Source organism: Gigantopelta aegis, chromosome 9 (assembly GCF_016097555.1).
Source record: "Gigantopelta aegis isolate Gae_Host chromosome 9, Gae_host_genome, whole genome shotgun sequence".
Classification (NCBI taxonomy): domain Eukaryota; kingdom Metazoa; phylum Mollusca; class Gastropoda; order Neomphalida; family Peltospiridae; genus Gigantopelta; species Gigantopelta aegis.
This window is the reverse complement of record NC_054707.1, coordinates 56,754,055-56,778,349: the sequence shown is the minus strand read 5'-3', so window position 1 is coordinate 56,778,349 and position 24,295 is coordinate 56,754,055. Positions and strand designations below refer to the sequence as shown.

The window sequence follows — 24,295 nt, the reverse complement described above, 5'->3', positions numbered from 1 at the left end:
TTAGCCTTGTGCTTGAAATATGTGAGGGGTTCTGGTAAAATAAAAGGTACTCAAATTGTGTGCGGAACTAGAGTAGTCATAGATGCTACCCGTTATCTCTAAAATGAGCAGCTTCACCCCGAATGTTTTCTGATTCACTTTAAGAGTGATCGGTGGTAGTATTTATATATGACCGGCCTCGGTGGCGTCGTGGCAGGCCTTCGGTCTACAGGCTGGTAGGTACTGGGTTCGGATCCCAGTCGAGGCATGGGATTTTTAATCCAAATACCGACTCCAAACCCTGAGTGAGTACTCCGCAAGGCTCAATGGGTAGGTGTAAACCACTTGCACCGACCAGTGATCCATAACTGGTTCAACAAAGGCCATGGTTTGTGCTATCCTGCCTGTGGGAAGCGCAAATAAAAGATCCCTTGCTGCTAATCGGAAGAGTAGCCCATGTAGTGGCGACAGCGGGTTTCCTCTCAAAATCTGTGTGGTCCTTAACAATATGTCTGACGCCATATAACAGTAAATAAAATGTGTTGAGTGCGTCGTTAAATAAAATATTTCTTTCTTTCTTTCTTTTTATTTATATATGTGGTGGTTATGTCGATTGATACGCTTTAGGTAGGAGTTTTGGTGTGTAAGTGTTTTAAATGGTACACGTTATTGAACCGGTTTTTAAGTGGTTTAAATGATACACGTTATTGGACCGGTGTAAGTGTTTTAAATGGTATACGTTATTGGATTGGTGTAAGTGTTTTAAATGGTATACGTTATTGGACTGGTGTAAGTGTTTTAAATGGTACACGTTATTGGACTGGTGTAAGTGTTTTAAATGGTACACGTTATTGGACTGGTGTAAGTGTTTTAAATGGTATACGTTATTGGACTGGTGTAAGTGTTTTAAATGGTACACGTTATTGGACTGGTGTAAGTGGTTTAAATGGTACACGCTATTGGACCGGTGTGTACGTGTTTTAAATGGTACACGTTATTGAACCGTGTGTAAGTGTTTTAAATGGTACACGTTATTGGACTGGTGTAAGTGGTTTAAATGGTACACGCTATTGGACCGGTGTGTAAGTGTTTTAAATGGTACACGTTATTGGACTGGTGTAAGTGTTTTAAATGGTACACGATATTGGACCGGTGTGTAAGTGTTTTAAATGGTACACGCTATTGGACCGGTGTGTAAGTGTTTTAAATGGTACACGCTATTGGACCGGTGTGTAAGTGTTTTAAATGGTACACGTTATTGGACCGGTGTGTAAGTGTTGTTGTTTTTGTTTCAGGTGGTTGACATGCGCTGGGGAATCCGGGACGAGGCGACCGACGATCACATGACCACTCACCTCTGTATGCAGGAAATAGACAACTGTCAACGCCTGTCCATGGGTCCCAGTTTTATAGTGAGTACAGACACACCAACAGACAGACAGGCGCAAAAGCACAAAGTTAAATATATTTACATAACAACCAGACATACAGAAGACAAATATAAAGACACAAGTATAGAGACATAAAGAGAGAGAGAGAGAGAGAGAGAGAGAGAGAGAGAGAGAGAGAGAGAGAGAGAGAGAGAGAGAGAGAGAGAGAGAGAGAGAGAGAGAGAGAGAGAGAGAGAGAGAGAGAGAGAGAGAGAGATGTCTCTATAATTTAAAGCGCTCGAAAGGCTTGTATTTAATTATAAAAAAATTGTGTTTCGCCTTTATAATAAGTTACAGTGAGCCTTCTTGGTTGAGGGCGATTATATTTTTACATTTTCTTATTAATGTATTAATAACCTAGAGAGAAAAACCTCGTGTCACCACATGGTCTACCCATACTCGGATTGCTCGTTTGTGTTTATTACCATTTTATGTATAATTAACAAGGCATCGAAAAGGCTGAAAATTCCTTCACGGTATCATGTTTTTAAACTTTTATCCAAACTGGTAAATGCTGAAACAAAATAAGTTTAGAATAGTTTGAAAACATTTAAACATAATTTACAAGAACGTTATCTGTACATCCTATAAATTTATGTCATAGATAATCAAACTCATCTGTCAAACTTGTGTACTAGTCTATAAAAATAATTAATTAATAACAGAAATATAGTATTCGCGTCGTTAACTAAGAGTTGTTCGGTATCACATTGTATTCGAAATACGTTCATATATTTATATGCACAAACTTTTAATACAAATAAGAAGAATGAATTAAAAGTTGCTAGTGTTTCTTGTATATAATCCGCATGCTTCATAATTTTATTTTTATAGACTTTCTAATCTGCTTGGCCACATGTCGTTGATTGTAGTTTGTACGTCTTTGATGTTTGTGATAGTGAAAAAGACATTAATATTTTCCATTTTACAAAAAATTTCAAACCCTAAATTGGCTTCAAATGCTTAAGTATTAACTCATTCCCTGGACAGATAACCCAGATAGCTGATAGATGCGTACCAAGATCGGCGGGTTTGAACCTAAACTGGATGAAAATACGAAAATCAAATAATAATGAAACCGTACACGTATCCGACACACTACCAGAAAATGCTGCCAATAGTGGGGGTTTTTTCGTTCATGTTAATAGACAACATGACAACATAACAGCATTACATCACAGGTACCATAAGACTGCGAGATGCACCTACTTTTGTGTAATAATCTCATTGGTCGTTTAATCCGTAGTAATCAGTTATGTCAGGGGTCAGGTCAGGTGTCAGGTCGGGTCAAATGTCATAGTTATAACATGTACAGTGGTCGCATACATTGCAGATTCTGATAGCTCGTTCATATTACAGAGGGTACGCGACGAACGTCTATTAATTTCAGACCTCGACGTTTACTGGGAGCTGTGAATCTCGCTCCCCGTCACTCCCCTTAGAACACTTCAAGAAGAGTTAATTTATATTGCATTAATATAGTAATATCTTAAATGGCTCCCCATAATATAAATTAGGAGAACAATTGATAACTCCCTTCAGTTTTGTTTCACGTCTCAGAATAACAAGAAAAGAAAATAACATGTAAATAAACTGGACACGTAGGTCCAGGTAGGACTACAATTCTTAAGGAATGAAGGTCCGATAGCACTACGATAGTTTTTAGGGACTTGCATTCCTTTTACATCAATACGAAAACAGCCTAAATACTTCCTCCGAGTTGGTCCCGTACACAGCCTTAACCCCGGCTGTATAATCAATTTGCTATTGGTACCATTTACTACTAAATTAATGGTGACAAGCGATATTTTATATACAAGCTGTAAAACATTCAATGTTACGACTTAAGTTTCAAGCCCCCCCCCCCCCCCCCCAAATATAATAATAATAATAATAATAATAATAATAATAATATCCAGTACAATATATCACCTAATACATCACCCACTTTGGTATGCCCCACTGGAACCGGAAATAGGCTAAGCGTTCTCAAATGTATTCTAGATAATGTTATTTCCTTCGCCAGAATTTCGTAGCAGTAGCTGACTGTGTCTAGGATACTTTCAATATTGCCAGAAGTTGCAACGGGGAAAATTGCTCAGTCATAATTAGTAGAAAAAAGTGTGCATTGTCTATGACTATAGTAATGTTCACATAATAATTACGGTTAACCATTTGTTGACAAAGGTCTTGATTTACCTCCCCTGCCGAGCTAATTTGCGCCCATTACTACAAGTTGGCTAAGGTGATTAATTTTATACAAGTACCGCTTTGGACAGAATATCGATTATTTTGTCACATAAACGATTTTTCCCGCTAAAAGATTTCATTTTTATTTAACTTTTCTTCTTGGGTTGTGGAGCATTCTGTGATCACGTCATACTTTAGTCGTATACAATTTCAACGGAAGTGCTTTCATCGATCAATCATTTCACATACGATCCGATAAGATTAGAAAAACAAGCTGGGTTATGAGAATATGTTACAGACCAGCAGACTTTGTCATGGTAAATAATAACCGCAATAAAGCACACTGTAGCAAACATTACTCCCGATAAGACAATTTAGTACTCGCATAATAATTATTCCTGGCTCCATTGCAGGTATTCCTTGGCCAGAAATATGGCTACCGGCCGTTACCCACGCACATTCTCGCCAAGGAGTTCGATATTTTGCGAGAGGTGGCTAAAAACGTGGTGAGCGAGTTGGAACTGTTGGACCAGTGGTACAGGAGGGATGACAACTCGGTTCCCGCCTATTATATCTTGCAGCCAATCAGCTCCATTTTCCAACATTTCAATAACAAGGTAAGTCGGCCAGACTTGAACACTGTTCATAATTTCGAGTCCACTAGTGCCCTCTATTATGCAAAGTTTAATTAATTTGTGAACCCAGGATGTAAAGTGACCTGTTCTTTTGAAAACAGGATGAATACAATTTAATGAAGCACTATTGAGAATACAAAAATAATATCTGAGCCTTTTGTTGATCGAATTTTTTTTCTGAAAATTAAATTCATTAAGACTTTTTATAGATATTCCATGTGATTATATCATATCATTTAATAGGCTATCATGCCACATATTCAGCAATAGCGAGCGACCCTAACATTCGCGAGCTATTTGACTGGTTCGCAATGTGGCAATTTGGTTTAACATAAAGCGCATAACCAGTCTGCTGAACGTTTTTTAATTCGGTCTGGCTGAACTCGGCCCTGCATTTTAAACTGTCACTCAGTTTGGTTGCTAGCACATTTTTAATTTTATTAAAAGAAAGATGGTAAAAAAAAATAATTAATACCCACACTACCCACACAATACAATGAAATAATTTGCAACCACCCATAAAGTAACCAAAGAACTGTGCATGTTATTTATTTATTTTTATTTGTTTTAAAGAGATCACAACGTCTTCAGGAAATAGACCAAGGACTCTGGTGGGAGACTTTCGGCAAACTTCAAAAAATTATTCGCAAATCTTCGCAGGTGTTGTTCATCACCAAAAAAATAGATCGAGAGCAGATGCATAACTATTTTATGTCCGGTAATTTGAATTAAACAGTTGATATAATTCCAGGAGGTCGAGCGCTCGCGGTCGCGGTCGTTGGATTTTGGCATAAAGTTAATTGCATAAGATAAGATATGATATGATGGAAAGAAGTCAAACTGTCTTCGAGCGCTCGCCCTCCTGAACACGTGTCTTAACAGAATTTAGTCTACTATAAAGAACACATTGAATAACAAGCATTTTGGTATAAGTATAAAGGCACTTGTGATGTTCGTTCTGTAATTGCTATAAAGTGCACGTTGGTCTAGCAAATATTTTAGTAAGTTGGGATGTTTTTGACAGGAAGTAGATATACGGTTATCTGTTATGATGACTTATTACGGTGATCCTTTTTCAGTAACGTACTTTGTGTTGCATGTTGTGTAATATTGCAGTTATCAAGTATCTTGCAGCGAAATTAGCCAACATTATTAAACTCTCTCTTTCGCTCATAATAAAATAATATGTCGTAGATCAAGATGGTGGGTTTTTTTTTTTAAAGTTGCATTTAGCGCATTGGCGTAACCAGGATTTTTTTATTGGAAGACCATACATGTATATTGAAGTGGCGGGGGTGGAGGGGGTGCAACCATGCTGTGTGTGAATCGTGTTATCGGAAGACAGAAAAATATAGAAGGTGATGGGGGGAAAAAGGTGATGGGCAAAAAGATAGTTGTAACTGAAAGGGTGATGTGACCCTAATGCCCACAGCTACACCAGTTACTTAGCATATTATAGTCTTAGCAGTACAATTCCTTTCAAGGTGTATTTCAGTTAGTACATACATGTGGGAATGGAAATGCGAGTTTATTACATATCATCCCAGCGCATTATTTATTGAATGACTATAATATTAGGTGTGCACTTGGTCTGTAGAGTGAGCGACAAACGTCGTTGCTGCCTTACTACTTATTCTTATCAATAATTAGCAGTTACTGTTAGTTGGAAGGAGATCAGGTTTCTTCTCTAATTATGTAGACCAATCATCAAAATTAGAATTTTAGATATACTATATACATTATAGTATATGTTAGATAACAATATTGCTGCCATTAATGAAACTGTGCTCGGACGTCGTGAAACGAACTCTCAAATGAGTCACCAACATTAATTTGATATGTTTGCAGTGACTGAACGAGAAGTAGAACGCGGCATTCTGAAGGCAAAGAACGTCGAGGACCACTGTCTGGCGTACATCCGAGAAATCATCAACATCAACACCGCGCTCCTCAGACTCGCCGGCAAATTCGTCGACCTCGCGGCCAGGAGCGTTGACGGCGAGGCGCAGAAACTGCTGAAGACCCTGCGAGATGAGAAGCTACAGAAGGTGCTGTCCCCGCAGAACATGATCCGCTTCACCGTCGAGTGGAACGGCCTGGAGGGATTGAACAGCGAGACGCACAAGGAATACTTCGAACAATTCTGCGAGCACTTCCACAAGAACGTCATCCGCCTCGTGGACAAGGCCATGACCAAGCACGAGAGACTGGGCAGCGACCGCGTGTACACCGAGCCCCTCCAGCACCTGCACACGTGCCACAACTTCTGCTCCGTGTTCCAGGGCCGGGAGGAGGTCGTCGAGTGTATACATCAGTATGTGGTCGGGGCGTCCAAGGAACCTCTCGTTCTCTGTGGGGAATCTGGGTGCGGCAAGACCTCGCTCATGGCGAAGGCAGCTAGCCAGGTAATTGTTTTGTTCGAGATCAATAGAAAATAATGCTCAAAGACAAAAACTTACTCACTTTTGAAATAATTTAAACTACATGACTTTTGTCCATTGCTGTTTATAGTTTATGTAATGCATTCCCGAAATGCTGGTAGTCTTTTATACTAATAAACTTTGAAACAGATCCTTGATATGTACGTGTAATATACACGTAATGTACACCTGTACTGATCAGAGTATGGCGGGCGGGACGTAGCCCAGTGGTAAAACATTCACGTGGTCGGTCTAGGATCGATCCCCGTCGGTGGACCCATTAGGCTATTTCTCGTTTCAGCAAGTGCTCTACAACTGGTGTAATAAAGGCCGCTGTATGTACTATCCTGTCTGTGGGATGGTGCATATAAAAGATCCCTTGCTGCTAATCGAAAAGAGTAACCCATTAAGTGGCGACAGCGTGTTTCCTCTCTCAATATCTGTGTGGTCCTTAACCATATGTCAGACGCCATATAACCGTAGATAAAATGTGTTGAGTGCGTCGTTAAATAACACATTTCTCTTTCTTTCCATATAACTGTAAATAAAATGTGTTGAGTGCGTCGTTAAATAAAACATTTCCTTCCTTTGATCAGTGTATGAGAGTAATTAACTCCGTGGTCGTCACTCGTGCCATGACGCCAACTCATTCAAGTTGATTTCACACACTGCCAAAATCGTTTGTTATAACTCTAGGCCTAATTTACAAGTGGAATATCTAGTAGCCAGTCAGACGATCGGCTTTGGAAATTAATCTGGTAGTCTGAAATGAATTTCATGTCAATGGATTTTGAAATGAAACGGTTATATTGATTGATGTACATCATAGACGTTTGACTGCAAAGTAACAAGAACAAGAAGGAAATGGTTTATTTAACGACGCACTCATCACATTTTATTTACGATTATATGGCGTCAGACATATGGTTAAGGATCACGCATATATTGAGGGAGGAAACCCGCTGTCGCCACTCCATGGGCTACTCTTTTCGATTAGCAGCAAGGAATATTTTATATCCACCATCCCATAGACAGAATAGCACATACCATGGCCTTTGATGTACCAGTCGTGGTACACTGGCTGGAGCGATAAATTAACAAAACAGATGCCTACGCAAACTGGAATAAATTATCATAATGTCATATAATAGCATAATTATAATTTAACAATTATTTGTATCTTATATCTTGTATTGTTCTAGGTCATCGACTGGCTTCCAGCGAAATCTAACCCGGTACTGATCATCAGATTCCTAGGCACAACGCCGGGTAGCTCGTCCATTATTCCCCTTCTGTCAAGTCTTTGTCACCAGGTGGCGTATATATTCGAACAGCCCGCAGAGGAAGTTCCTGACGATTTGGCGCAACTGGCCCAGCACTTCAAGAGACTGTTAGTGCTGGCCACCGCTGAGAAACCAGTAGTCGTGTTCCTGGACTCCCTGGACCAGCTTTCTGGAACCTATGGTGCACACACCCTCACGTGGCTGCCTGTCATTCTCCCCGACCACGTCAGACTGATAGTGTCCACACTCCCCAACTACTACAACATCCTTGATACGCTAAAGACTCTGGTCGAGGCGAAGGAAAACTTCGTCCCCGTCCTACCTTTAGGCCAGAATCTCAGCAGCACAATCATCAAGTCTTGGCTCAAGAACGCCAACAGGAACGTCACCGATGAACAGTGGGTGGTGGTTAATGAGGCCATCTCTCTGTGCAACCTGCCTCTGTTTGTGAAGCTGGTGTTTGACGAGATCTGCAGATGGAAGTCGTACACCAGTCTCAAACAGACGACCCTGGCTCCGTCTATCCACGATTGCATCATCAAAATGTACGAAAGGATCGAGCTGCAGCACGGAAAGATGCTGGTGTCCCACGCCCTCGGCTACATCACGGCATCAAAGAGCGGTCTTTCTGAAGCGGAGCTAGAGGACCTACTCTCTCTGGACGACAAGATTCTCAACGACGTGTACCAGTACCACCTCCCCCCAGTGCGCCGCATCCCTCCACTCCTCTGGACAAGGATACGAGGAGACCTTCCCGAGTATCTCAGCGAGCGAGAAGCCGACGGCGTCAACGTCATATTCTGGTATCATCGGCAGTTCATCGACGCTGCCAAAGAGAGATACTTCAAGAACTTGAACTTTGTCAGCGAAATCCACTCAAATATTGCAGAGTATTTTCTGGGCACATGGGGTGGAGGGACGCCAAAGCCGTTTGAGTACTCGGAGCTTCAGAGACAAAGGTTTTTTCTGGACGAGACGAAGAGTGAAGCCGACAGAAAGGTTCCCCTGCAGCCAGTGGTCTTCTACAATGAACAAGGGGAGGTTATTAGGTACAATCTTCGCAAGCTTGGAGAGCTTCCGTACCACCTGGTTAGATCTCATAGGTAAGTAGTCTTCACGGCTTATTACGTGAACCTGACAAACATTGTTTAGACGTTATCATAATAAAATGTATGCAAATTATTTTGAGATTTCTTATAGTACACATAACAAGTTTAATAACATACAGCATGTAACATGTCACATGTTTGTTTTACAAACGCATTTCGTTCATCATGTAAGTCTGATGTAACAAAATGGTAAAATATGTAAGCAAAAACAAACCAAAACCCACCCCCAAAAACATTAATCCCCAACAAAAAGCACACCAAAAAACCCCTAAAGAAAACAGAAACAAACAAACATAACAGTAAAAAAAAGCTTTAGTTTAAAAAAATATCACATTAGTATTAAATATGTCTTATAAACTACTTTTTTGATAATTTATTTTGTGTTACTTTTCAAGTGACATTTTTATTATAAAATATATACAAGTTATTTTTTTTTTTTGTACAATGGACATAATATTTAAAAGTAAATTTCATATTTGTTGATTTTTTACAAAGCAACCTATTTTATTAATTCCTTCCTTCTTTCATCCATTCGTTCATCATTCATTCATTAAACCATTCAATCATTCACTCATTATTTTTATGGAACTGAACACAGCCTGAACTGTAGTCGCGTTTTTATGATTTATTGCTTGAGTTGTACGAAGTGTAGAATGCAATTTGTAACAATTTAGCACCCGTCTTAACAATCACAAACACATTTTGTTAACAAAACCCTACCAACACAACATAAATATATAAATAAACAAACAAATACCCCCCCCAATTTTTTTTTACCCATAACCCCCCCAAAAATACTCCCCCCCCCCCCCAAAAAAAAAAAAACCCACAAAAAAACAAAAACAAACCCAAAACAACAACAACAATAACACAAAAACCCAACAACAAACAAACAAAAAACCCAACAACCCCAAAACAAACAAACAAAAAAGAACAAACAATTAAAGAATAACAACAACAACTAAAAACAAAGAAACAACAGTCCATAGCTCCCCCTCATTTTAACAAGACACATTGCCAGTCATGATAAAAGTAAACCAAATAGAATAACTCTGGACACGTCGATTAAACACTGTGTTAGGCCTACCTCACGGGGTCTTAATGAATGAACGTTTAACGACATCCCAGCACAAAAATACACACCGACTATTGGGTGTCAAACAAAGGTAAGTCAATGAGTAGGACTGCGACTCAACCAGTAATGAACTTATCTTTTGATATAATTCATCTTTGACTTTCAGCTTATTTTTTAAAAATGTTTCACCCTTTTTCATTTTCTGTGTTCTTCTGATGACAGCAGTAATACTCTGACGAAACGTCAACAAATATTTGTGTTTCAAAGATATTTTATTTCATCATACATGTGTATAGAGGATAATAAACGAGTTACCAGTTATTATCAACTTTATGTCCCGAGTGAACTAATTTTCACTTGTCACGAGGTTTAGCGTCCCAGCTATTTGGGGGTTTTAAAAACCTTTATTTTCGATATAGCCTACATCGGCTACATGTCCATGTATATAGAAACGACGTAAAGTACTTTACTGTTCTGCGTATTGCTATTTTGTAAAAACTAAAGATCTATTAATGAATTGCATTAAACATTGTGTGTGCTTTGCCAAATCGTGATGACATCATACTTAGTACCGACAAGGTGATTGGTTTGTTGGCGTCAAATCGTCCAATAGTAGTGTACGTTAAACCAATGCGTGATATGATTATTTTTTCCCCGTTGAGTGCCTGCTGGGGGTAATAAATACATTCTTTGACACCCAGTATCATCGATTTGGTTTATACTAGAATAGCGATCCCCGTCGGTGGACCCATTGGACTATTTCTCGTTCAAGCCAGTGCTCCACAACTGGTGTAACAAAGGCCGTGGTGTGTACTATCCTGTCTGTGGGATGGTGCATATAAAAGATCCCTTGCTGCTAGTCGAAAATAGTAGTACATGAAGTGGCGACAGCGGGTTTCCTCTCTCAATATCTGTTTGGTCCTAAACCATATGTCTGACGCCATATAACCGTAAATAAAATATTTTGAGTGCGTCGTTAAATAAAATATTTCCTTCCTTCATACTAGAATACCTGTAATCATTTATTACGGATTTCGGTATTTTCGTCATGTCGTGTATTCTCTACGCATTATTGCTTACAATTCCAGTGTGTAATGAAGACTTTCAAAGAAATATTTCATTTACAATTTAACTACTAATAAAACGTTTTGTTACTCACAATACAGATAATTATTATTCAGTATTTATCTATATTATTTGTACACAATAAACAAACATATATACATTTTATTTTTATTTTTTCCCAGATACGACGACCTGTATGACACCGTTCTCTTCAACTACAAATGGCTGCACGCTAAGTTAAGCTCCTTACCTCTCCAGTCCGTGCTGGCGGACTTTGAGGACCTTCTGGACCACGTGTACGACAAGGACGTCAAGCTCATAGCCGATGCGATCCGCCTGTCGAGTTCCATCCTCGGTCACTACCCCCAGATGATCGGCACCCAGATCACGGGACGCCTGCTGCCGTATTACGCGCTGAACCCCAAGATTCGCAGTCTCATCGAGCAATGCGACACAGACGGCCTCCACAACTGTGCTCTGGTCCCCGCCCACCACTGTCTGCATACCCCGAGTGGTCCGCTTCAGTTCTCGCTGGAAGGGCATCCGTTTGCTCCTTTCGGGATTGCAGCGACGTCGGACGCAAGGTATTTGGTGACCGCGTCAAACAAGGTGATCATCTGGGAGCTATCTCAGGGCGTCATCTTCAGAGACATGAACCTGGGTCTGACGGGAATCATGTCTTCGTTGGCGATCTCGCCGAACGACAAGTATGCAGTCACTTTCACCAATTACAACAAGGTGGCGGTGATAAGCATCAAAACGGGAGATTTCTGGGTTATCTGTCCTGATACAAAGAACACGGTAGAGGGAACCACGGTGTCCAATACTCACATCGGAATCTGGATGGGCACAGAGTGGGCTCTGTTTACAATTGAAGGCGCCTTTGTCTCGAAATTCGCGTCAGAATTAAAGATGCCATTCGTTAATGTTGACCTGTCATTTGATGACAAGATATACACAATTGTGAAGAGTGGTGCAGAAGGCGACAGTGAAATGGCCCTAGAAGTCCAGGACAAATCTATAAGTCCTTTCGAATTCCACAGCGCAATTGCATTGACTAAAGACAAACAAACCCTATACACTTGTATTGAGATTAGCGACAATGCTGTAGCTGTGTACGACAGAGACGGAAGCACGTGGAAGTACAACAGAACTCTGGGTGAAAACGTAGATACGGTGTTTTCCCTGACAGCGTCCAGTGACAAAAACTATCTCATAGCAACGGTTGCTCTTGGCTACAAACTGTGGGACCTGAAAAACGATAAAATGAGAGAACTGAGGCTTCCTTCAAGTATAAGAAACATTCCCACGAAAAACCTATCTAGTCTTGTGGTATTTACAAAAGGCAATCAGTTCGTTGTTGCTGGTGTACGCAAAAACCTGTACGTGTGGGACGTGAAACAGGGTAATATCGTTAAAACACTTGATGCTCATTTCGGACGAATCATCGCTCTTGTGTCCGTGCATGTAGGCTGCAATGTTGTCATCAGTTCCTCCATGGATAAGACGATCAAGGTGTGGAACTTTGACAAGATCTTAGAGGACGTCCACCCCATAGATCACCTGGAGAGGCCGATCGAAACTGTCGAGTTGGCCCTGGAACCGGGTATCTGTGTTACCTCATCCAGGAATACGGTCGTGGTGTGGAGTCTCGAAACGGGTCGAATCGTCAAAGCGTTTCCCAGCAATTCACGAAGCGCAATAATCACACATGCCGTCGTGACGTCAAACGGCGAGTACATAGTTTCTGCAGAATCGGGAAGCATCGTCTTCTGGAATATGGAGAAAGAAAAGGCAATCAAGGTAATTCAGTGTGGAGACATTCAGTGGTTGACTTTGAACGAAGGATGCACAAGGGTAATCACGTCGGCAAAGGCTACGTCTGGAAAGGGTATGTGTTGCAGTCACTCTGTCCCCGAAGGAGAGCAGATCTTTAAGTTTGAATACACGGTGAAAAAATACCGCAAGCCTGTTGTCACCAAGGATGGTCTGTTCCTGGCCGTTCCTGCTGTGGACAAAAGTGGTGACGTCATAGGTGTCTATCACTCGAAGACTGGGACTCACCTGTACAATCTTCAGCTGAAGTACAACAACTACATAGACTACAGCCACCTAGTGCCTATGCCGCACGACGGCAATCAGATTGCAGTGATCGATAAGGACAAAGGCAACATCCTCGACCTGAAGAAAAAGGCTCTGCTGAGATCCACAAGACGATGGAACGGTTGCGTCACCCAGAACGGGAAGATAGGTATCTTTGCGCCAGCTTGGGGCGGACTGCAGCTGATCGAGATAAAACACGGGAAAACCGTCCGGACGCTCATTCCTAAAGTCGCAGAAGGAGTGTTCTCGGTCAAGGTCATGTTCACTAAGAACGACAAGCACGTGGTGTATTACCATTCCGGTCACCGGACAATAAGAGTGTTCAGAGTAGCAGACGGCAAAATGATCGCAAACTTTAAAGCTCACGCCGATGTGAAGTGTCTCGTGGGAGACGACATTGGCACTAGTCTAGTCATGAGTGCGGTGGACGGGAGTCTGACCGTGCTGACTCTAGCAGATCCTGGCGATGAGGCCAGTCAGGAACTGATCAAGTCTCTGCCGAGTCGACAGATGACAAAGCCGTCTGCTAGTGGGAAAACTGCCAATGGTGATCTCATCCAGGCTACCAGCTCACTTGGCACGGCATTGCAAGTAGCAAGGTTTGTAGCAAAAGCCAGAGGAGCACAGAAATCGAGAGCATGTGTGTTGTCATGAGTTTATCATAATCTTCCTCTAGCATTCCCCGAGTTTCAGGTCTGCATATTGTAACATTATTTTCAAATAGTATGTAGATTTTCCAGCATGACTTCATTGCTAAACCCTTTAGAATGCCCCACCTTCTTTCCCATACCTGCATGTGTTGTTATGAGTAGACCACCACAATTTCCTATTACAGCTGCTAATGTTGTTATGTTGTGCATAGGCAGGTAACTCGGAAGTGTCCTCTGTGCTTTGGCTGCATATTTTGCTGCGTGCTCTGCCCTTCTTTCAGTAACATTCTAGACGAATCTGTTACGCAGGTGCCAAACGAACAGACTTACCTTTACTGTACTACCGTTATTGTTTTCCTGTATAGTATATAATGTTATTCTTAGCAATTTGCCTTTAAAGTGTTTTGTGTAAATTATTCTTAGCCAATATACTAAACCGGCTTTGTAGCCATTTATGTTATTGTTAGTCAGCTTTAGTGTACATTTACCTGTGCAGTCTCTTGTGCTATTATTTTTATCTGACGTAGCATGTTTTAAATAATTTTCTTTTTTTTCTATAAAATTTCTTCTAGTATTCTTAGCTAACTAGCAGTTTGGCTTTAGAGTGTTTTGTGTTACAGTCCCAGCTGAATTAGAAACTTGACTGTACACATTCTCAGCAATTCATTTTGGTGCCAATAAGTGTCATGTGTTGTGTTTTCGTGTAGCATGTGTTTCAAGGTATTTATTTTATCCATACATATACATTATTTCATGTGAAAATATTATTGTAATCTGAATAACTGGTCGTCCTTAACATCATTTATCCATTTAAAATAGCCTGTTTGTTTCTGTAATATTGGGCATACATACACAGAGAAAGAGAGAAAGACAGACGGATATATATATATAAAAATTATATATATATATATATATATATATATATATATATATATATATATATATATATATATATATATAAACTGGATTCTGTCTTCAAATAATTTCGTACGTACGGAAAAGAAAATATTTTAGGAAATAAAATGAAATTTAACCTAGTACAAATATTAGAACTATCAGAAGCACGTTTAATATACAGCCACTAATATTTTATGCAGAAAAATTTATTGATATGTAATTACAATCGTCAAAGTCTTTGTTAGTCGATAACATCATAAAAATTGCAGCAAACTCAGGAATATCCCTTTAATACAAACCTATTGCTTTTTCAAACTTAATACAAACCTATTACCTTTTCAAACTTAATACAAACCTATTACTTTTTCAAACTTAATACAAACCTATTACTTTTTCAAACTTAATACAAACCTATTACTTTTTCAAACTTAATACAAACCTATTACTTTTTCCAGAGTCTTTGTCCCAGATTTTGCTGAGGTTTATCTCTGGGGTTTTTTAGAGCGAGGTTAATAAAGGTGTGGTAGCAGTTTTTAATTGTGTGTGTGTGTATATATATATATATATATATATACATATATATATATATATATATATATATATATATATATATATATATATATATATATATATATATATATATATATATATATTGAAAAAAAAAAAGAAACTTCCGATTTGTACATATAGTATTTGTTGTGTTAAAGAATTCATTGTGTAATGAAATTATATAGGTAGTATTAGCCTTGAGCTGTATTATCAGGATTCATGAATTTTATCGATTATTTGTGCACTGTTAATCGTCGACAACGTGAAATTCAATTTGCACGTGCATGCATGGTTCGACATGTCCCGTGTAGTATTCGGTCAATTTGTTTTACTTGTCTTACTGACATTGTTGTCAAGTGAACGAAAACGCTTCAAAATTTGTAAATTAATTAACGTTTTTTTACATTGTAGCATTTTTAGTATGCCGAAAATACCCAATAATTTACGCGAACGGGCGATTGGCATGCTTGATGCTGGCATGTCGACAGAAGACGTTGCAAGGCATGTTGGGAGTTCTAATCGAGCGATTCGAAATCTTCGCGTAAGATTTCGAACGACAGGAAGCACCAACGACTTGCCACGTGGTCAAGGCCGCTATATCATGAACACGCATTTGCGCAATCGATTCCAAACTGCCACTGCTACTTCTGCTAACACACCTGGGCTTCATAATAACCGAATCAGTGGGCAAACTGTTCGTAATCGTCTGTGGGAGAATGGTTTACATGCACGATGTCCTTACGTCGGATGCGTTTTAACGCAACGTCATCGTCTAAATCGTCTTAATTGGGCACGTGTACACACTCGTTGAATACGGCGACGCTGGAATACCGTTCTTTTTTCGGATGAATCCAGATTTTCTTTACGTGGTGATGGCAGGGTGCGCGTCTACCGTAGGAGAAATGAACGCTATGCTGACTGTAGTGTTCTTGGACGAGATCGTTTCAGGGGTGGGGGTTCCGTCATGGTCTGGGCAGCCACTGCCCATGGTTATCGTTCACCACTAGTCGTCATTGATGGCAAGTTAAATGCTCAACGTTACCGCGATGACATTCTCGCTCAACACGTCATTCCTCTGTTCCATAACAACGCCAACATCTCGATTTTTCAGCATGATAATGCCACCTCTCATACAGCTAGAGACACTGTAAATTTTCTTAGGACAAATAACATTGATTTCATTGATGACTGGCCCGCTAAAAGTCCTGATCTCAACCCCATCGAGCATGTCTGGGATAGTCTGGACAGACGATTGAGGCGTCGTCCCAACCCACCCGCTAACGTCAACGAAGTTCGTCAAGCGCTCATTCAGGAATGGAACAATATTCCACGGGCAGAAATCAACACTTTAGTCAATTCTATGCGCCTGCGATGCACTGCAGTGGTCAATTCAAGAGGTGGTCATACCCGTTATTAAGTGGGTGTGTTTTTTTAACCCCTACCACACTTGGTCAAAATTTCTCCCAGTTTCTGTTAACCTATGGCCATGATTTTTGCACCAAACGATGCATCATGGAACACTCTTTAAACGCATATACAACAATTATTTCCCCGGTTTGTTCTCATCAAGTTATGTTCAAGCAAAGTTAGCGGAAGTTTCTTATTTTGTTCAGTATATATATATATATATATATATATATACAGTCAAACCTGTCCTAGCGGTCACCTGTACTCAGCGGTCACCTGCCTTAAGCGGCCATTTTTTTCCTCCCAAACGATTTATAATGTACATGCACCTGTAATAAGCGGTCACCTGTCAGACGCGGCCAGCGGCCACCTAAATCGGATCCCAAATCGCTAAAATGCCTGTATTAAGCGGCCACAGTAAAGTTTTACTATTATATAAAAGGGATATTTTAACAACAGCGATAAGGTGCAGCAAATAACCGATCTTCACACATTCAGGAATACTATTACTAGTACCCATTCAGTCCCGACATCTCTACTGTGTATCAATTAAGAAAGTATGCCTCTGCAATGCTACGCTTGACATTTGTAAATTCACTTACTATGACAATACACCGCATGAAGTAGGAATTAAATAATTAAATGGAAAAAGAAAACAAACTTGTTGAGAACGGTTAATTTAATACATTCCATTTGCATTATTTCTGAAGTAGACGACATGTCAAATGTTTATTTATACACATCCGTTGATTAGCAGTATAGACGATAAAACGAGAAACAACAATAACTGTTTTAAAGACTATATATGTGGCAACCTGTACTCAGCGGCCACCTGTCTTAAGCGGCCACTTTTATGTACTTGCGTGACCGCTTAAGACAGGTTTGACTGTGTATATATATATATATATATATATATATATATATATATAGAGAGAGAGAGAGAGAGAGAGAGAGAGAGAGAGAGAGAGAGAGAGAGAGAGAGAGAGAGAGAGAGAGAGTAATGAATGAATGCATGTTTAACGACACCCCAGCACGAAATCGGCTATTGGGTGTCAAACTATGGTAGACAGACAGACAGAGACAAAGACGGAGACAGAGACAGACAATGACACTCATACATACACATAGGCATACACATTTGATATGTGGGCATATTTTCAATACATGCAACGTTTGAGGAAGTAGTCCCTCCAATTGTAGTGCATGTCTTATGTCCGGAACTTAAGACGGACAAAAAACGAAGCATAAGAAAAGAAAACATGCTGATGTTAATCAGATTATAAAAGCGGGCGGGCGGGGGGGGGGGGGGGGGGGGGGATAAGAGATGACTAACAGTTAACAGGCTTTTTTATTATTAAAGTACAGCATTACCTTAGTGTTAATATGTTCTCAGTATGATCTTTATATACAGATTAAGCCATGGTGCCCGTTCTTAAATAAATGTCTCACAGTTGCAGATGTTGAATAAAATGTATTCCTATATCGTATTTCAAATTTATTCTGCAAAATATTTTGAATGGATGTGTTAGCCAATCTCTCCCCCACCCCTACAGCATTTTTATTATTACTTATACCAAACATGACAATATTTGTGTCACTGTGGATATGAGTTCCTGTTTTAGATGAAACCCAGTCTTCTATATATTTGCATAAGTTAACCTGAATGCATTCACAGTATAACTGCTGTAGAGTTTCTGGTTAAGGTTTTTGCTTATTTCATTTGATTAATGAAATCCATGAAATGAAAACTTGAAATCTGAATTAGCATTATGATTACTATTACTACATACATCAAAACGTAGCCCATTATATACGAACAATTACAAAGTGAATCACAACACTTGAAAACTTGTCACTGACTGCATTGCTACCTCACTGCATTATTACATCCGGCAGTTATGATCTTTTTAAAGCAAAAGTCTTACTTTGAAAGGAAACTTGAACCAACATTCTGAGAGTACTGCTAAAGCTATACATGTCCCCTACCGGCCGAACAACTTTTCATATATCCTACATTCAAGGGCCATAACTCTGTGAAAAATGAGTAAATCCCTATGAAAGTTAAACAATACGTGATAAAGCACAAAATTCCATCTCGATATCTTGAGGCATTGCAAAAACCAAAAAGTCCTGAAAACATATTTTCATATCTCCTAAGTTCGAGGACCATAACTCTGTGAAAATGGGTAAATTGTCATGCAAGTCAAACTTGATATATCACAGAACATGATAAAGCTCTACACAAAATTCATCTCAATATCTTGAGGCATTGCGAAATAAAATTTTCAAAACTCGTTCAAGGGTATAACTGTCAAAAATGGGTAAATCACTATGATAAGAACGAAATAAAGAAATGTTTTTATTTAACGATGCACTCAACACATTTTATTTACGGTTATATGACGTCAGACATATGGTTAAGGATCACACAGATATTGAGAGAAGAAACCCGCTGTCGCCACTTCATGGGCTACTCGTTTTGATTAGCAGTAAGCGACCTTTTATATACACCATCCCACAGACAGGGTAGTACATACCAGTCGTGGCTGGAACGAGAAAATTAATAGCACAATGGGCCCAACGACGGGGATCGATCCTAGACCGACTGCGCATCGAGCGAGCGCTGTACCACTGGGCTACTCCCCGCCCCTAATCACTACGGAAGTCACTTGATCTCTAACAGTACATGATAAAAAAAAAATCAGGAAAACTATGTGGGACAGACGGATGGACAAACGGACGGACAGACAGAAGGACGAATATGAAACCTATAGTCCCTTCTGGTTGGACCGGTAGGGGACTAGTAAATGCTGTAGATTTTCTCAAAACATAAATACAGAATGTACAGAAGCAGGTGAAACTTGGTGCTTTTCACTTCTCCTTTGGGCCTAGTGGGGTTTTCACTATGGGTTGGAACAAGTACTGGAATGGAATAAAATATCCACCATTGCCTCACGTTAAACACGAACCCAATAACTACATTCCGATTAATGATGTCAAGTATCTGATAATGTCAGATATTAATCCATGTTGTAAATCTTCATGGTTTTGAGACGACACATATGCATGTAGATACATACATACATACATACATACATAAATACATAGGCCCAGTATAATATTTATATCGATAACGTTTTAATGTTTGTGCGTTTTTAAATACAGATAATATATAAATTTATTACTTAATTTTTTGTCTGTATATTTTATTATCTGAAATTGTTTTTGTTTGTCAAATGTTTATTTCTTAAGATGTTTATGTATTTACAAAGAATGCATATAGTAAAATATATTACTGTTATAAAGCGTTGGTTTGATTTTATTTTAGGATATCTAATATTGATATTAATGTATTTATTAAAATTTAAAACCACAAAGTGTCAATTGGCAGGAATAAAACCCAGATAATCTTGTATTTCTACAGAAAAATACGAATGCAGTGGTTAATTAGTTTGTAACTTTTATTTTGAAAGGTTTGGGAAGAAGCTTGCCAACTAAAAGGTGCACGGGAATTGTTCAATCAGTGAGCGTGTTACACCACACAGTGCAGCGAAACAAATGATAAAACGTGGATATCCATTCGTCATGCTGAACCACGTATAATGACCGATTATTGGAACATTACTTTAACAAGAGTTTTCAAAATCTGGGTGTTGGATTCAACAGTAGATAACTCTAACACAGTTCATAGCACGATACAAATGCCATATTTGAGTGTATTTACTGGATGTTGAAAGTTTAATGTTTCAAATCATTTATAGAATATTGTCAAATGCTATTACATTTTCATACTTTATTTGTTGTTAGTTAACCTCTGTGAGGAGCATATAATGCAAAACATGCAATGTTTGAGACCCAGAACTGTTAAAGGTAAACCAATCTGAGAAGACTGCCTTGGGGTCCTTTTTATTATTTTTTTGTATGTGTCTGTGATGCGTTTAGTTGATGCGAACTTCCCCTGACGTCAAGGAATGTTTTTTTAATTGGGTTTGGCAGTTAGTGTTGCATGAATGCGAGAGGGCGAAAACCAGTCAAGTAGTAAGCGGGTACTAGCACTCGTGTCAAAATGTATAACTGAATTCAGACAAGTCGACATTCATTTGAAGTCTGGATTCAAAGCACGTCGAGTTTAGATGCTAATGCAACACTTGGTGTTATTATGGTGTTTTAATTGTTTTATTTATGTAACGACGCACAACACGTTTTAATGACGGTTATATGGCTGGTGTTTTGAAGACTAACTTTGAACGAGAGATCCGGACTAAAGTTGTAAAGGCGCGGGCTCTAAAAATGTTGTATTACAAGGAATAGGCGTAAGTGTATTTGTCCAATAGCCATTTCGGACTATTGGTTTTCCTTAGATGCAGACATCAGTGATCAAGAAACAAATCATAATACTTCGATGAGAGTTACCCGTTGCTTGTCGTTGATCCGTGTGGTTTCTTTACAACAGCATTCATTTGAATCGACCGTGACGTCACGGTCCAACTTTGAAATGTGTAGATTATTATTATAAAGTTTTTTTTCAATATGACCACAAACTTGAATTAGGCCAATGGTTTGCATTTATAGATGTCTGTCAGTATCCTAGTGTCAAAATTATACTCAATGAAAAAAGAAGATATACACATTAGAAAAAGAAATGTTTTACATGTACCTATTCGACCGTGAACATCTCTCGGCGTACATGCCCCGTTACGCCACATATTACACGTGCAATGCTATTGGTAACATCATGGGCTCACGGGCTGGGCAGATGCATGATATTCACATGCTGGGAAGGTTTTCCCGCGCACATTGGTCTAGTTTTTGACGGTTAAAAAACCCACAAATAATATCCATAACATTTCTGTTGACCATGCCATGCTTGACCATCAAATGACCGCGAGAGAGCAGTTGGAATATTTCAAACAGGCATCAATATCGGTGATGATGCGAGACATTTTGTTGTGTACACGGAATTGTCAATCGATTAAATGTCACCGAATCCACCAATGACCGTCTTTGAAGTGGCAGATCGGGAATTACGTCAGTTGTGAAAGCTTCAATTTATTCGAACCACCCCCACCTCCTGACATAGATTTCACCTGCCTATCATTGTTGGCCATAGATTGCAAATCACTATCCAAACTGCAAGAGACTGACTCAGAGCATACGACATATGGGCACGAAGGTTTTTATTCCATATCTTGCACAACATCCGCATATGATATTTTAACACAATAAGCACGTTGCTCGAGTCTCTACTGACTTTCTGAATCAAAAGCACGTGGACGTTGGTTTTGATCAGTAGTGCCATTAAACTTCTATGCTTTAGAATACCTATGAGATGCAAAATCTTTAATCGCAGAACATTCGGATGTTGCAGCAGGACCTTGTAGAGAAGGGACACAACTTTATAGCGTCCATGAGACGACGTTATCAAGTCTGCGATTTCTGTTTTTGGGTTAAGTGCTGTTGATGATCAATGTGTGGTAAACAAACACCTGCAAAGTAATATTTAACTACACAAACCTCCTTCTTAAGGATTCGTTTATCTTTTCCATAATTTCATCGATGGGAGTTTGTCAGGATGATGAAATAAGCGAGAGTATTTACATGTATATTTTTTTTCTTGTTGAGTATAGTTTTAACTTTTAAATTGGTCCTAAATTATAATAAAGCTATATTATAAAACAAATACATTTCACTATTCAATTGTCGATTTTCTGGGGTGTTTTTTTCGAGAATTTAGTCTAAATATTGTATCATTTTAAACATAATTGGTATCCTTTATAATTTTTAAATAACGGTATAATTTATGATATTGAAGGAGTCCAGAGTTTTCGAAACGTTTTCTAATAGACAATCAAGGGATCCTTTCCTGATATGACGGATCATGGTGTTGGATGAAACACGATTTTCATACATTTTATAAAACCTTCGTTTTAAGACACCAGTGCAAGGCCGATATAAAGTTTAAAGTTTGTTTTGTGTAATAACACCACTATAGCACACTGATTTAGCAATCAAGGGCTACTGGATGTCAAACATTTGGTAATTTTGACATGTAGTCACAGAGAGGAAATCCGCTACATTTTTCCATTAGTAGCAAGGGATCTTTCATATGCACCATCCCACAGACAGGATAGCACATACCACGGCCTTTAAAAAAAAACCCAGTCATATGTGCACTGGCTGGAACCAGAAATAGCCCAATGGGTCCACTGACGAAGGCCGATATAACGAATCACTTACATTTGATGCAATTCTTACACTGTCTGTTTTGTTTCAGTTATTTATTTTCACACATGCATAATAAGAGGTATTGTATAAGAGTTGTCAAAGATTGTTAAATGTCGAGTAATATTGTATTGAGAAATACGTGTTGATTGCTTTCTGTTAACTGTTTTGTTATTTACACTATTTCTAAAATGTGGATTTTAATATTCTGAATCACAATGCAAACCATATACAAAAGAAACAATGTTGTGGTGTTTACTAAGGAGTGAATGTTTCATAGACAAAGTCACTGGATGTTTAATATAGTTATGGTAATAGTGTGCTTATTAATCATACAGACTTACGTATGCATATATATAGTTGTATCATTGGCTGTTGGCTGTTTATTATAACTGTGGCAATAGTGTGTTTATTAATATCATTGGCTGTTGGCTGTTTATTATAACTATGGTAACAGTGTTTTTATTAATAATACAGAATTAAGTACATGTACACGTGTATTATTTGACTATTGTGTCTTTATTAAAACTATGGCAATAGTGTGTTTAATAATATTATAAAATTACGTATGGACATGTATACTTCAATCGACTGCTATTAGAAATCTAATATAACTAGGTCAGTAGTGTGTTTATTTACAATATACAATTACTTAATTTATATGTACATGTATATTTGTATCACTGGCTATTGGGTGTTTAATGTAATACTAGCAATATAGGTTGTATACCAATAATACTGAATTACGTATATATGTACTTGATATCTGTTTTTGTCAAATATATGAATTGTAAGACAAAAATGTTCCTGTTCATAGGTCATGTAATCTGTGGCTTAAAACACATGTGGTAACAGAGCAGAACAGTTATTCAGTGTGTAGATGTAACATAATAAATAGAATAGTGCTTGTTTGTTTGTATAGTAGTTTCAATAAATATATTCATAATCATATGCTTGAAATTTCGTTTCATTTTAAGCATCTATATGCAACTATCGTGTAGTCTTCTAACTGACTAATCCAACGCAGATAAACTATCTGATGACAAAGAAGCATCTCGTGTAAGTATGCATCATCATCATCACCATCATCATCATCATCGTCGTCGCCTTCGTCGTCTTCATCATCATCATTATCACAGCATTAGCATTATCGTCGTCGTTATTATTATCATCACATCATTAGCATTATCGTCGTCATCATTATTATCGTCATCATCACATCATCGTCGTCGTCATCATCATCACATCATCGTCATCATCACTGTGATCATCACATCATTT

General features: G+C 38.8%; 1 protein-coding gene across 1 annotated transcript in view; it reads left to right on the top strand.

Moving 5' to 3' along the window:
* LOC121381658 (NACHT and WD repeat domain-containing protein 2-like) overlaps positions 1-22,846 on the top strand; it is a 53,030-nt gene extending 30,184 nt beyond the window's left edge. Inside the window, exons 3-9 of the mRNA XM_041510997.1 lie at positions 1,275-1,391; positions 4,013-4,216; positions 4,808-4,952; positions 6,083-6,639; positions 7,857-9,040; positions 11,369-13,888; positions 20,266-22,846. Coding sequence (XP_041366931.1) covers positions 1,275-1,391; positions 4,013-4,216; positions 4,808-4,952; positions 6,083-6,639; positions 7,857-9,040; positions 11,369-13,888; positions 20,266-20,290 — 4,752 coding nt within the window. The 3' untranslated portion in view covers positions 20,291-22,846. The remainder of the gene's footprint in view (positions 1-1,274; positions 1,392-4,012; positions 4,217-4,807; positions 4,953-6,082; positions 6,640-7,856; positions 9,041-11,368; positions 13,889-20,265) is intronic.
* Positions 22,847-24,295: the final 1,449 nt, after the last annotated feature.